The sequence below is a fragment of the Osmia bicornis genome, chromosome 11, assembly GCF_907164935.1.
Source record: "Osmia bicornis bicornis chromosome 11, iOsmBic2.1, whole genome shotgun sequence".
Lineage (NCBI taxonomy): Eukaryota > Metazoa > Arthropoda > Insecta > Hymenoptera > Megachilidae > Osmia > Osmia bicornis.
Genome location: NC_060226.1, coordinates 9730947 through 9745950, shown reverse-complemented (window position 1 = coordinate 9745950; position 15004 = coordinate 9730947). Strand labels below are relative to the sequence as shown.

General features: G+C 33.5%; 2 protein-coding genes across 4 annotated transcripts; one reads left to right on the top strand and one right to left on the bottom strand.

The window, feature by feature from the left end:
• Positions 1-1516: 1516 nt before the first annotated feature.
• LOC114870980 (galactokinase-like) lies at positions 1517-3688 on the top strand. Its single transcript, XM_029176318.2, has 6 exons — positions 1517-1835; positions 2207-2393; positions 2479-2621; positions 2700-2997; positions 3088-3409; positions 3492-3688. Exons 1-6 carry the CDS (start codon positions 1674-1676, stop codon positions 3559-3561), a joined length of 1182 nt encoding a protein of 393 aa, XP_029032151.1. The 5' UTR covers positions 1517-1673; the 3' UTR covers positions 3562-3688.
• Positions 3689-3872: 184 nt separating this feature from the next.
• LOC114870979 (sodium-independent sulfate anion transporter-like) lies at positions 3873-13652 on the bottom strand. Of its 3 annotated transcripts, XM_029176317.2 has the most exons (11): positions 13018-13649; positions 8495-8772; positions 6400-6635; positions 6139-6340; positions 5730-5950; positions 5291-5636; positions 4913-5215; positions 4677-4822; positions 4358-4528; positions 4126-4279; positions 3873-4034 (listed from the first exon to the last, which is right to left on the bottom strand). In XM_029176317.2, the coding sequence occupies exons 2-11, from the start codon at positions 8676-8678 to the stop codon at positions 3994-3996; spliced, it is 2004 nt and encodes a 667-aa protein (XP_029032150.1). In that variant the 5' UTR covers positions 8679-8772; positions 13018-13649; the 3' UTR covers positions 3873-3993. The 3 variants fall into 3 exon arrangements, with proteins under 3 accessions (XP_029032150.1, XP_029032147.1, XP_029032148.1); XM_029176314.2 differs by having other exon boundaries at positions 5291-5950; positions 13018-13652; XM_029176315.2 differs by having other exon boundaries at positions 5291-5950; positions 13413-13652.
• Between the last annotated feature and the right edge of the window lie 1352 nt (positions 13653-15004).

Below are 15004 nucleotides of genomic sequence, written 5' to 3'. Positions count from 1 at the left end.
GCAGTTGTTTCAATTAAAATATTGTGTGCTATTTGTCGCGAAATGAACGAATATTAAATATAATAAAATGAAATAATTAATGTTCTTAACTGAAATCACTTAACTGAAATACCTATATATTTTTCTGAATTTTTATCTCTTTATTTTGGTACTGAGGTTTGCTTTAAATTCATATTTCGTATCAAATTGATTTTGAATTATTAACAACCACTCTGAGTTTTATAAAATTTTATTGTTACTAATGTATCTTCTTTCCAGCTATTAATTTTTCTTTGTCTTCTTTATCTGGATTCAATTAATCAGTTTCTGTTACAGAGAAATATCTTTATAGGAAGTATGAAATAATAATATCGGATAATCGACTGGAAGAAATGTAATATAAAATCTAGCGTCCATAAATGGAATTCAATGTATCGAATTAAATAAAACAAGGTGAAAATGATTGAAATGGAGTAACGATGCTTACAAGTGGTAATATTTGAACCGTACTATTTTCGAAAATTGTATTTAATCCTTTTCTGTTTCTTTCAGGCAGGTTGTAAATTTATGATTAAGGCTACACGAGCCTTATTATTTTCTTAAATTATGTTTAATCCTTTTCAGTTTTATTTTAGGAAGTATTCCGGTGAGGACAACAAAATCAACAAATTCATTGGACTTATTTATGTATATACTCGTATAGTCATTAAGATATGATCGTCAAACACTGCGGTGTTTAATTAGGAAGCGTTAGATTTAAGCGAATTTTTAATATAATTACGAGCGCTGGTATATTGATAGATATTCTTAGTAGTATAAGTATGTAGGACAAATATGCAATTGCATATTTATTAATTACAGATCTGTAATCAAAATCAAAATTAAAAAATGTTGTGTTATGAATAAAAAGCAAAAATATAGGTATTTAGATATATGTATAGATAGGTAGGTCGTGAATAAAAATAATGCTCCTTTTGTTGTTCGTTTGCACAACAGTCGAAACGTTTTGCAAATGTACATCAAGAGGATGATGCTATTGAATAAAAGTAAAAATTTGCATAAATGGAGGGTGGATGGGACGAGGTAGGGCGGGTCTCCATCCGCAGCAACCTCCCCGTTGGTGAGACCTGGGCAATCGTTATTATTTGATGACTAATTAATAACTGTATCATTATTTCTATGGTACATTTATTAATTATGCAGCAAATAATACGAGCGAATTGGCTGCGAGTATGCTTTTTTTTCTATTTAATCGCTAAGCTGTTATATTTTTTTTTCAGGAACTATATCTTTAAGATTCTCAAGTATACCTCATTGTATGTAAATACAATTTTACGGAAAAAAATGAATAATAATGAATGCATGGTCATAGTATAATTGTTTAATTATCTATGTACTTGGACATATAGGTATCGTAACATAAGTACATGTGGCATTTAGGTATTTGCGAAAGGTAACGTAGTATGTATAAGATGCCGTTAGTTGGATGCAATAACTGAGGTGGCGCTTAAATCATTTCTGTTCAGCTTGTTAGTACCATACAGTACCATAGTACCACTTGACAAGAGTGATAGAGAGGTGGTAAATTCGCATATCAACTCTAGTAGTTGTCCAACGCATTGGATATTCTTATCTTCAGTTCGCTCCAGATTACTTGGAAATTGAAGAAACGTAAGCGATTTAGTCGGTAAAACATGTTAACAGAGGTGCTTGGTGTAAATGAAATGAAATCGAAGGCTTTGGAGGCATTCGTAGAAAAATTTGGAGAACATGCAAATATTTGTGTTTGCGGGCCAGGTCGGGTGAATTTGATTGGAGAACACACCGATTACAACCAAGGATTTGTGTTACCGATGGTAAAATTCTTAATGTTTAAATGAGTGTTGTAGTTAATTTATTTTGAATAAAATAAGTAAACCTGTTCTTATTCTTCGAGATTAACGTTAAGTAAGGGTCAATTAAATCATTTTGACGTGGCGCTTTTTTGATGGTACGAGAGTACCGCCCTTCCGGTATGGGTAGATTTACCCAAGTTTAAAACAGAGTTTAAATGTGTTTTATTTTTTAAATGATAAATTTCTTTTAATTCAGACCAAAGATGTCAATCATATTTATCTTGTTAAGTGTCATCATATCTGTTTGATATGTACCTTGTACAGATATTAGATATACAGTACTGTTTTTAGTAGATAGATAAGAATTTTTATTTATAATCTATAATTTTTAGGCCTTGCCCATGGTCACAGTCATAGCTGGAAAACTTAGTAATGGAACAAAGACTAAAATTATTTCTTTTAATGAGACAGTAAAATCGGAAAATGCAGTTGAATTTGAAATTGGTACTCACAATACCATTAAACCAGGCAAACCACAATGGGCTAATTACATAAAGGGATGTATAGCACATTTTGTGTGTAAGATTAATTTAATTAATTTTTTTATTCAAAGCTGTTTTATTAAAGCTGTATTATTGGTAACATATAATAATATTAATTTTAGGTGATGTACCATCCTTTAATGCAGTGGTTCTATCATCTGTACCAGTTGGTGCTGGGCTTAGCAGTTCAGCTGCTTTGGAAGTTGCTACTTACACATTTTTAGAAGCATTAACTAATGTACAATCAAAAACACTGGAAGCTAAAGTATAATTATACAATTTTTCATCTTTATTTCGCTTGTATCAGAAAATATGAACTTATTTATTTACTAATACGTTTTAGGCATTAGCATGTCAACGGGCAGAACACGATTTTGCTGGAGTTCCATGCGGTATCATGGACCAGTTTATTTCAGTAATGGGAAAAGAAGGCTATGCTCTTCTTCTTGACTGCAGAGACCTTAGTACTAAGCAAATACCTATATCACAAATAAATGACTATGCTTTTCTCATTACTAATTCGAATGTTCCTCATAAATTAAGCTCAAGTGCATATTGTGAACGTAGGGATAATTGTTACAAAGTAGCAGAAATATTAAATAAAAGCAGTTTACGCGACGCATCTCGAAAAGACCTCGAGTGTAAGAAAAATGAATACAGAAATGAAGACATTAAGAAAAAAGTAACATTATTTTTTTATTTTTAATTACATATTTATATTTTACTTTCAGATTTACAATCGCTTAATGTACCCGACATATTGTTAAAAAGGGCTCGTCACGTAATCACAGAAATTCAAAGAACAGTTGATGGTACAGCTGCTCTTGTGAAGGGAGATATGAAACGATTTGGACAATTAATGAATGAAAGTCACGATTCATTGAAAAACGATTATGAAGTTTCTTCTGTTGAATTAGATACGTTGGTATCAGCAGCCAGAGAAGTAAATGGTGTTTTGGGAAGTCGTTTAACTGGTGCCGGTTTCGGAGGTTGCACAGTGACCTTATTAAAAAAAGATGTTATCGACGAAACGATTAAACATATTAAGGCTAAGTGAGATTTTGCTATCTTTTCAGTTTTCATACTAAATTTGTTCTTTCATACTAAATTTTACAAGTACCGTACTTTGTTACAGATATTCAGGAAATCCTGCATTTTATATAGCAAGTCCTGCAATGGGTACAAGAGTGTTAGATATAAATTGAATTTATTTTTATGTCTGAAAAATTTACTGAATAGGCATTTATCGTGATACACACGTATATAAGAAATATACGTGTTGTGTATGTACATACATACATTCATTCGTATATACATACATCTTATATCTTATTTTATTTACATTAAATGAATCCTTTCGCATGATCGTAATCTTATAGTATAGCTTATAGCTTGATTTTCTATGTATATGTAGCTTAATTTTTTAACAACATCATTTAAATCATCATTTAAATTCTGCATTTATTTACAAAATTATTTGTTACGTTAAAAATTAGGTTAATTATTACTATTAAAATACATTGCTTTTCTTTATTGTTTGTATTGTCGGGTGTCTTTATATTAACGTAATACTGATACATGATAAATTAAAGGAGTTCCGGGACGGGAATGAAAAAAGATCTAACAATAAGTACTGGTCAGTACCTATTCATGGTAGCTGCCGAAACATTTGAAAATTCTGCAAATAACAGTTTTTAATGTTATTATCTATGTATGTATATCCCAAGATCTATTCTCAAGATTTTATTTTAGAAAATTATGAAAAATACCTTTGAGGCAATCATTGAGTTCAAGTTCAGTAGAACTACACCTTAAACCGGAAGGTTTTACAGCTTTAAAAATTTCAATAATGCTTGGTTTTAAATTATGAAAGATCAGAGGTTGTCCACGTTTAGAAAAGTCCTCTGTTAAATTCTTGATACCCTAAAAGAATCGTATTAATTTCACGATTAATTCATAGCTTGAATTTTCGAATCTCACTTGAGTCGATTTATAACATACCTTCGCGGCCGTAAAATCTGCTGCTTGAATATGTGTAGAATCTATAACAACAGGCACGCCGGTTCCTTCCTTCGTACCATGCTTACTAATTACAGCCCGTACGTATTCAACACTTGGAAAAACGAGACTTCTATCAGGTGTTATGACAAGATATTCACAGCCGTTGATACTCTGTAATAAAAAAAATAAAAAAAATAAAAAAAAATAAAAAAAAAAAAAAATAAAAGACTTTACTACTCCAGAATAAATAAATGTATATTTTCACTTTAGCATAGAAGAAGATAAATTAATAAGTATGGTAATAAATGGAAATTCTTACCGTATCTTTATGAACTCGTAAGGACGGTCTTGCAGAAGCATAAAGTAGGAATATGACATTTATACCGATACCAATCACTATACCTAACTCAAGTCTTATAAACAGACAGCATAAAAATGTTGCTATTGCTGGTATCAGATCAATCTCTGGAAAAAAGAAAAGATATACGTCAGTTATAAATTACATGTAGGTATACATATACCACTGTAAGTGGATAATTGTATTATACAACGTACTTTTTGTTCTCCATATGGGCTTGATCACGTGTAATTCTACCATGAAAATGACTGCAGCGATTATGATTGCCGCGAGAGCGGCATTAGGAATAAAGTATAGATACGGGGTAAGGAATTGAAGTGATACGAGCACCAGCAGACCAGTATAAACACCACCCAGGGTTGTTTTCACCCCAGAGGAATGGTTCACAGCTCCACGGCTAAGTCCTCCGCTGACGGGCATGGAAGAAACGAAGGCTGACACAACGTTGCATACACCTAAAGCCAACATTTCTTGGGTCGCGTCAATTGGTTTACCTTCATCTGAAAACAAATGGCATTTATCGTTAGTAAATTTTCAGAATACTGCAAGGCGAAGTAATACAATAAGAAACTTACTAAAAACTTTGGAGATGGAGATGGTTTCCAGAAGGCTCAGCAAAGGAATGACCAGGCAACCAGAACCCAAAGCAGAGACCATATCAATGAAATTGTAAGTTTCATTGTTATGGTACGTTTGAAACGGTGGCGGGCGAAATTCCGGAAGTCCTTGTTTGACATGACCCGTCAAACTAACTGGCGAGAAACCTAAGTGACTTTCTAAAAGCCAACACATAACGGCGCAAACGAGGACTACGAGAATGTTTCGCGCTGTAGAAAGCAACCAGAGGGATTTTTGCATGATCGCTCGTGCTTTTGATGGCACTTTTGCTGCCTGTTGCATTACAGCTAGATCTTTGACTTTCTGTAAGTGAAAATCATTATACATATGTATTTCAATTGATTCAATTTTGATAGTTTTATATGTATACAAGTTTACAGGAGACAAGATACTAACTCTAAGAAGAAGAAGAACGATTATACATGTGACGCCTAACGCAGTGTCCCAAGGTTTCGTCTCGCCAATTTTTTCAAATATGTTCTGCCATACTTCGACGAATTTACTACCGCCAATATGAATGCCTAGGATATCCTTCACTTGGCTAGTGGCAATGATAATTGCTGCGGCTGATGTAAAACCGACCGAAACCGGTCCTGATATGAAATCCAATAAAAAACCTAATAATAAAAAATAAAAAAGGCATTTACAGAAGGCATAATACACATAATTAAATAAGTTAAATTCATGTTTTGAATACGGTAAAATTAGCCATGACTCAGAAATGCAATAATTTGCATTCCCCCCGAATGACGGAATCGTTGCGTTGGCGGGTCAATTGTAACCTTATAACCTGTACGAATCATACCTAATTGTAAGATGCCCATCAGTAAACAAACACAGCCAGAGATGAACGTTAAAAGTACTGCAAAATCAGGTCCCAAATCAGATTTTTGTAAAGTTTCCCTAGTTAATATCGCGATAATAGCTGTTGGACCAACTGGCACATCTTTGCAGGATCCTAGGATGGTGTATACAAAACAGGCCATGAAGGAAGAATACAAGCCATACTGCAAAGTAAAAAGAGGATGAGTGTTTTAATTTACAATTTACTAATTAGTTTTCTTACCTGCAGAGGAAGTCCTGCAACATTCGCATAAGCTATTGCTTGTGGTATAATAGTGAGCCCTACAGTAATACCAGCAACAAGATCACTGGCTATATAGTCTTTGTCATATTTCTGTATCCATGCTGTGATGGGTATCCTTTTATAGAGTAACTTTTTCTTGCAGCTCCTTTTGATTCGTTGGTATAACCATTTCCTTCCTAAGGAGCATAATAGATTCTTTTCGGGATTTTGTGTAGCTGAAACACAAGTTGAAACAAATCAAAACTTTCATTTTTCATTTCTTATTACGAATAATAACGTGCCATTACGACTCTGATCTTACTCTGATCAATGCGATCGTTAAGGTTTAGACAAAATAATTACATAAACCCTTCATTAATATTCTTAATATAAAACGACCGATTACAGCAGACAATGGGCGATTAGGAAACATAAAAAGTCTGATGCAATTTGATGACATAAGGGTACCATAAAATAGCACTTATGGCATAGATAATTAAAAACTTTAAGTCTCTCGAAAATGACTATAAAAATTATTAATTGAAAATTATTAATAATACAAAATGGTTGGCTATCACTGATCAGAGAGTCAAAAGTATCGAAAATCGTGGCAGAAAAATGACAAGAGTTAGTGACGATAAAATATTGGAAATATGAAAATTTCATTAATATTAAATGCCTCAGAATAGTTAACACGTGTATGGAATTTTAGATGGAGGATTCTTCGAATCATGTGACGACCTTTTCAAACAACGACTTTAGAAAGTATGTATGTATTGAAATATGGAGAAAAATAATAAAAAAAAAAAAAAATACAACCCCGTGATATCGATGTATTACCATAATACATGCAAGTATGCCTGTTGCTAAAGCTACCAGATAACTAGTGATAATTATTATTGCAGTTAAAAGTAAAGCTAGACAGGTTTAACTGGTTTTACATGTTAATACTTGATGGTTGTATGGAAAAAATGTCCCCATCGAAAACTTATTCGCATTATTACATTTAATTCATATTTCTCGTCTTATCGTTAGAAAAAAAGTCCAAGTTGATTCATTTACTTTCAATTTACGAAGAAACAGACTTCCGGTATGTATGTATGTACATATACAACCCTTTGATAGTTATTGAAATACAAAATAAAATAGAATATCTCGGCTATAATAAAATACAAGTTCCTGAAAACATTACAAGAGAAGAGATAAATACTAATAATCAATTTATAACCAGCCTCTAATAAGAGAATCGTTCTTTTGTATTTTCAGCTAATTGTGTACATCTGTCGTGGCTTTCCATCAATTTATAAATCGCTGTTTATACAAAACGGTTGTTAAACGTGTATCAGGTATGACAAGTTCATCAATTATCTCGCCTCTCTTTCATAGGCAATCATGAATCATCGGTAAATAATGATGTGAAAATGACATAGCGTATCAACGCTTGATTGATCTGTCTAATGAGATTTACATACATGGAAACAAAGCTTCCTTTTATTTAAGCTCTTTTAAAATTGATAGGAAATTTTTGATGGAATTAATGGCATTTCAGTTTAGATAGATTGAAATGATTGAAAGGAATTTCGATTTAGGTATCGGACATTGAAACTATGAATCTTGATGCACGTAATGAAAGAAATGAAAAAAATGAAAAAAATGAAAAATCATTTCTGAACACGTCATTGTACTTTCCTAAGTACACAAGAAAGTGAGTCAGAAGATGGTAAGAACATGCACCTTGAAATCATTTTTCCTTATTAATCGTTTTGTTCGTTTATTAGAACGAATCGAATGCACCTGTTCGATTCTGAAAGTGAACGCAGTGCTTTTTCCTTGGATCCTCGGATCCTCGGATCCTCGGAATTCTTCTCTATTATACATAATATGCAGTAGGTACTTCCCCGCATTATTTCCTCGTTAAACTTGATTTTATTGCGGTTTACCTGCTTAATTAGTGATGACAGGCTTTAATTTTAATTAATTAGACCCGAAATTTCTACTCAAACTCTTGATGGCTAATCCTCATTGTAGTAGGAAAAAAATGCTGCATAGTTTATTAAAAATGCATTACAAGTTTAAAGTATATGTATAAACTTACCGTCATTGCTCACGGGTTTGTTGTATTTATTGCAAATATGTAGTCTGTTCTCCAAGTCAGGAGTTTCTTCGAGATCGTTGTTATTGCTTTGGAGAGGATCCTCGAAACTGGCATTATTGTAGCCGGTTAACCGTACCTCTTTACCCGTTTCCAGATCGTATTCTTGAATATTGTATTTAGACATTTTCGTCAAATACCAAGGGAAATTGATGTATAGGGAAATGTAAACCACAGCAGTAACGCTCAAGCAGACACCATTGTTCAGTCCGTATGCGACCCTGAAATGCAAAAACAGAGAATTATTGTAATTCATTACCTTACTTGCTATACCGTTAGATTCTTTTTCTATTCGTTTTTCTTTATCGACGTCTTTTCAAGCTACACTACTTCTTATTAGTTGTAAAAATTAACATTTTTTCAAACTTTCCTTGATTTACTTTCAAAATACCTAGACTTCTCTAATAACATTAGTTGTTAGAACTATGCTAGAATATTTATGATGGGAAATTGTTTATATTTATGTCAGATCTAGGATTTCAAACCACGATTTCTCAAGAGTGAAAAAAATAACGCGTGGCATAAAAATTCGCTGGCTCGTCAGCATTTCGCAACGTGATTTATTAAAACTGCTACAAGCTCGGCTATCACGGCAACAATTATACAAACATTTCATTCTTCGCGCATAAAGCAAACACATTGTTATTAATTTATTACTTTCTACAGGTGCAGAGTTTTTGTTTATTTGTTGTTAATAAATATATTGAAGTACCCCAGTTACAGGGGATACCTTGTGTAGTGATATTACATAAACTGCAATACACAAAGTATGCTTTAAAGTAATCAGAAACATTAATGTCAATTCGAAATTTTGTTGACCATGAATGTGCTTGTGATAAGCTTTCTTTCTTCTTAAGTCACGTGTTAAATATTTCACGTGTTGCAATGTCTAAAGAATTTGCAAAGGCCAGTTATCAATATAATAATGCAGAACGAGATGTTAAGAAAAAATTGGCATTGAATTTATCTCATCGTCAGTCAGTTGGTAAAGATGACCTCAATTTTTGTTTTAACATATTTAGTGGTTGAAAATCTGACGATCAGTAGGTCAATCGCACAGGTTGACCTGACCCAGGAATATTTTTGAAACGAAAAGCAATTAATACAAGAAGTCATTCCATTCATTTAAAAGAATTTAGTGCCTAAAGAATTGTGTCAATCTCGCAATTAAATACCGTTAGTGTTACTACACCTGCTTCTCGTGATTGAAGACTTACGTCCGATCGATCGCATTCAGTATTATGCATAGTCATAATTGTAATAGGTCTCAGAAACGAAACATATTTCATCCTCCACACGTCGAATAAAACGTAACAATCACTGACTGAGCACAATGAAACGTGTCGAATGGTTTAATCAAAAATTTTCTTCTCCATCAAAGAAGATATAACGTGGTTAATCGTACAAACAGTTTTATCTCGAAATACTTTCTCCTGAACGAGTTGAATTTTTCTTATTCCCTTAAGAATTAAAATATCAGACTATAAATCCAAAAAATTTAAACTTATATTCGTTTTATAAAGGATTTATTAAAAATATGTTTTTTTTTTTCTTTTCTCTTCCTTTTTTTTTTCTTTATTCGGCAGAAGCTAAAATATTTTTCTTTTACGGAATTTCAATCGTGCCACGAACCTTGGATACATTTCATGGTTCATTGGCACACGTTTCTTCCACACTCATACACACACGTATGCCTACATACGTTGATGTAATAAACACGTACCGGACGTTATAATTCGTGAAAGTGTTAAATAATTCATCTGTTATTACTTAAAGTCCGAGCAAACTTTCCAAACAGTCGAATTGTTTCCTAATCAATTCAGCTATGAGTAAGTCGGTCTAATTGACGTAGACATTATTATGCATTACGCTGGAGATGGAATCTTCTTAATCACCTACACGTGTATTATGAATGTTAGATAGTATTTGCAAAATCATGTACACATAAGCAAAATTAGGCTTTTATAGGGAAGTGGAGGGTGCAACTTTAACAAATCTGAAATTTTATTCTATGACATTAAATGACAAAAATTATTCAAGTGTTTCTGCCAAAATTTACGTTAATTTTATACTAATTTACATCTTATCTCTGATTTTATTTGTTTTTCCAATTAATTTGCAATGTAAATATATGCAGACATCCGATGCTGGTTGGTCTAGTGTTAAAACTGACAGCCAGTATCACATATGCATGATTGCGATGTTTATTTTTTTTCTCACCGCTATTTTTTACATGCTTTATTCTATTTACTGCAGTATGTACTACTTACTGTTTGAAAAGTAGTCATTTTCTGACGCAGGTGGAATTACGAGAACCATTGATTCTATAAAATATGCATCCGTCAAAGTGTTAAGAAATCAAATTCCCATTACCTGTTATCAGAGGTATTTAGATAATTGCTGCAATTAACGAATCAAGACTCGTCATAGGAAGCTGTGGAAACAATAGTGTATATAGGATAGAAATCTCAGCCACTTTAACTCGTTCACAGTTTATTATGCTTTTGCAATATAATAAATTAAATAAAAACTAATAGAAAGTTTAGGTATAAACTAATCGAGTTGTTGCCCGATATAGTGGACAAATATGTATAGTGAACAGGTTAAATAGTTTAGAAGCGAATCAGTTACGAGTTATGAGTAGCTCATTAGTTTCTTTAATACATCTTGGTACAACGATCATAGTGAATGGAGGGCAATTTGCGATAACGGCTTTTCAGAGAATTATCGTAATTTTCGAAATTGGATTCTCAAAACGGATTCCGGTCGTTGGAGAGATTTCAATGCATTTGCATCTCGTTTTACGATGGTTGAAAAATATTTTAGTTGCATAAACCACATCATTTGAGGAATAGTTAGTTAGGTTACCAATTTTTGAAAATTGACGAGCGCAATTAAGCGAACAAGGTCTTGGTCTTACTGTTACTTCTCTGTAGTCAGCTTCTGTTGCTTTTTTTTTTATTTATTTATTTATTTTTTTTTTTTTTTTAAATGGTTTTTATCTCTGGTTATGGATCATTAGACGTTACTTCCATTTTAAAATTGGTCTTGCTTCGTAATCAATTTTGCGTGAATGAAAAATTAAAATTTAATTTCACGTTTCGTCAATAGTTTGCTACTACAAATTTCTTGTCCACAACAAACAATATGAAAGTCGTTTGAATCGATGAGAGAAACTTAATAGAATCTCTGAATTTTCTTCATATTTACAGAGATAACAATATCAATTAGTAGTATTTTGTAATGTATTTCAAAATGAATTCAACGATGTGTATAATGAGTAGGTATATTTGAACAATAATTATCAGGTATCTTTATGAATGTTGGTGGTAAATGTCAAGTTCGGTTAGTGTCTTTTATTCATAACGTTTTGTTAATTTGACTTTGGACTCTGGCCAAACATAGGCTTAAAAATGAAGCTACATTACAGATGCCAAAGATCTGTCCGGAGAGTCAGCGACAGACGGGTCTTTGCCTTTTGACTCATAGTCAGCGACTAAACACATTATTTACTACTCGAAAATGAAATGGATAAACATTACTACTTTCTAACATAACAGTAACCAAAGATTATAGGAAATTATCGAGTGGCTAGTGTACCGAAGATCCGCCCGGAGAGTCGGCGACTCGCGAGGCTTAGGCGCATTAATATCCTTTTGTTTATCGGCCTAATTACATTTAAAAAAACAATTGAGTTTTTCTCACGTTACGTGAAATTGTTTTTTCTTAATTTATACCGCTTATGTTCGTTTCACTTATGCATATACGTATGGTTGTTCGCATAAGTGTGTGCGAAAGTCTATTAGAAGGCCTATAATCCTACATAAAGGCGGATGATGCTTTCTCTGAACGATTTTAACAAACGTTGGGAAGCGATCGATGAACTGATACGTCTCGTTTCGTGTTTTGCGTATAGTATAGCGAATCACGTGGAATGAAAATCACCTAGTCGTATAGTGACAAAGATAGTAATTTTTCAATTAGACATAAACATGGAATAAGTAATTTTATTTAAAGAAATTGTTCTTTGTTTTCTTCACTCATAACTTTTTATAGGGTTCGTACAGAATTTTGATTTATCTGATTCATTTCCAGGAGATATATTTTTTTAAATAAATATAATAATACTATTATAAATATACTCAAAGTGTAATAGTTAAAGAAACTTGTAACTTGAAGAAGTATAGGAAAATGTTGCGCGCACGCAACTCATCTAGATTACCGCGGTTCATAAAAAACAAAAGAACGCAATTTGAATTTCAATTGAAATTTTTACATAAAAACTTGACACAATTAACCTTCTGATATTATTAAATTTATTAATATACAAGTTTTCTTTTTTGAAACGTAGCGTGTTAAATTTTTAATTTAAAATTTTTTAATTTCTCTAATATGTAGTATAAAATAATGCATTCCATCTTGAAGTTAATAGATTGTATAAAATTATTAATTGCAAGAATAAATACCTTGCAATAGGTATCACACCACTAAGGCAGCAGCAGCACGTTGCAACGCGTTGGTCGCAATTCCTGAAGCCATCGTGTCCAGCAAGCGCGTCTTCCGGCTTGTCGTTTTTTACTAGGAGCAACACGAACGTGTTCCTTTTTTTTTTTTTTTTTTTTTCTTTACTCTCCTTCGTTTCGTAGACACACCCACGAACAATTTACGAGTCTATCCTAACCGAATTTATCCGGATAGAATTTTTTAATTTAACGGGCGAAAAAAAAATGGAAAAGCAACAAAGTTTCACCACGTGTGAACGAAACCGTACGAGCGAAATGTGTTTCAGGTTACGCGCTCGAAAGGTACATTTTCGTTTGAGAATTCAGGTTACGATTGTACGTGAGAAAGTAACACCTACGTGCTTTTGATGAATTCTTCGTTCGTTGCGAATCGAACAGAAAGCTTTATAAACGTTCGAACGTTGCAAACGTCACCGTACGTGTCTTTCGCTCTTTGCGGGTAACGCTCACCCGAGCTAAAACTTGACAGTCGAGAATTTGCCTTTGCGCGGTGTGCTGATGCGTCTGCGCATTAATTCCCATCTCTCCTAAAACATCGTCACGTGCTTCTGAGTCAGGTTACAACGCTCTAGAGAGGATATGGTGTGTGTATAGTGTGCTTCGTAGCTTCGTAGCTTCGTAGCTTCGTAGCTTCGTAGCAGAGAAAATAAAGACTCGTTCATAGCTACGGGCAGTGCAGGTGGCAGATACATACAGCGGCGTACAAAAGTGTTGACCAAGGTCGTTACACGTATTTTCTTGGCTAAGGGAAAGTGGAGGGGGTAGAGCGTCCCATTGGTTGACCTCCTCGGAGGCCAAAGGCGGGAAAATCTAGGGAGCACTAGATTGAGCGTGAATTTTGATTCTTTAAGTAAAGGATTCTTAAGTTAACAATAAGTTACACACGCAACTGTACACGTATACATAGAATAGCAATTTGCTAGTTGATTTGTAGAGGTACGAACTGATTGATGGGGGGAGACAGACGATTTGATAGTGGGGATCGTTTAACTGCCAGCAGAGAGCTACTTGGTCACGATTGATTTTACACGTTCTGGGGTCCCCTTGGGTATGGTAAATCTAGCAATCATCAAAAGAGCGCTTCATCCAAATGGTTTAATTTACCACTTTTCCTAATCACGGTCGAAACTGTATCTCTTACCCCAAGCCCGAATATGTTAGGGAATTCTAGAAGGATGGAGAGTGATTCTACATACATATATGGTAAAATAAATAAGAAATAATAACACGTTTCAAAACCAGTTCTTCGAGACAAAATTTTTTAGAATAAAGTATTACTTTGCTACTTATTATCGTATCGTTATTTACACAGTTGTTAAGACAACCGAATGAAAGAATTGAAAAATGCTGAACCATGGTTGTTAATTAACGCGAAATTTTGACGAACGATTATAATTACTTTTCAACCATACTAACTTTCTTCCGAGGCATTTTTTTTTTTGTTTTTTTTGTTTTTTTGAAAATAGTTGGTAGTTAAATTAAGTAGAACATCCTGCGTACATATGGGTTCAACTTAGGCTTCTTTTGACTAAAAGCAAGTGTGTGGGTAGGAATCTCCTACCACTTGCCTTTGGTCTTGGGAGAATCCAGGGAGATCCTAGGGAGAGCCAAGGACACCCAGGAGAACCAGGGAGAACCAGGGAGAACCAGGGAGAACCAGGGAGAACCTAATCCTTTACACTTCCCCTTACCTAAGGATACCCCAACTTTTTATATAATTACATTAGCTACTTTCGTGCTACCTGAAGTAATTACTACAATATAATAAGTATGATAACAAAACATTCGCCGGTTACGTTTACAAAGTAACAACAAGTCAACTATGTACGTATGTAGTATGATTGCTTCATTGTTATCCATGGGTCATTTAGTACAAGAATGACTGTCAATTAAATATCGAGTTATATCGTGACGATAGATGATATCTATC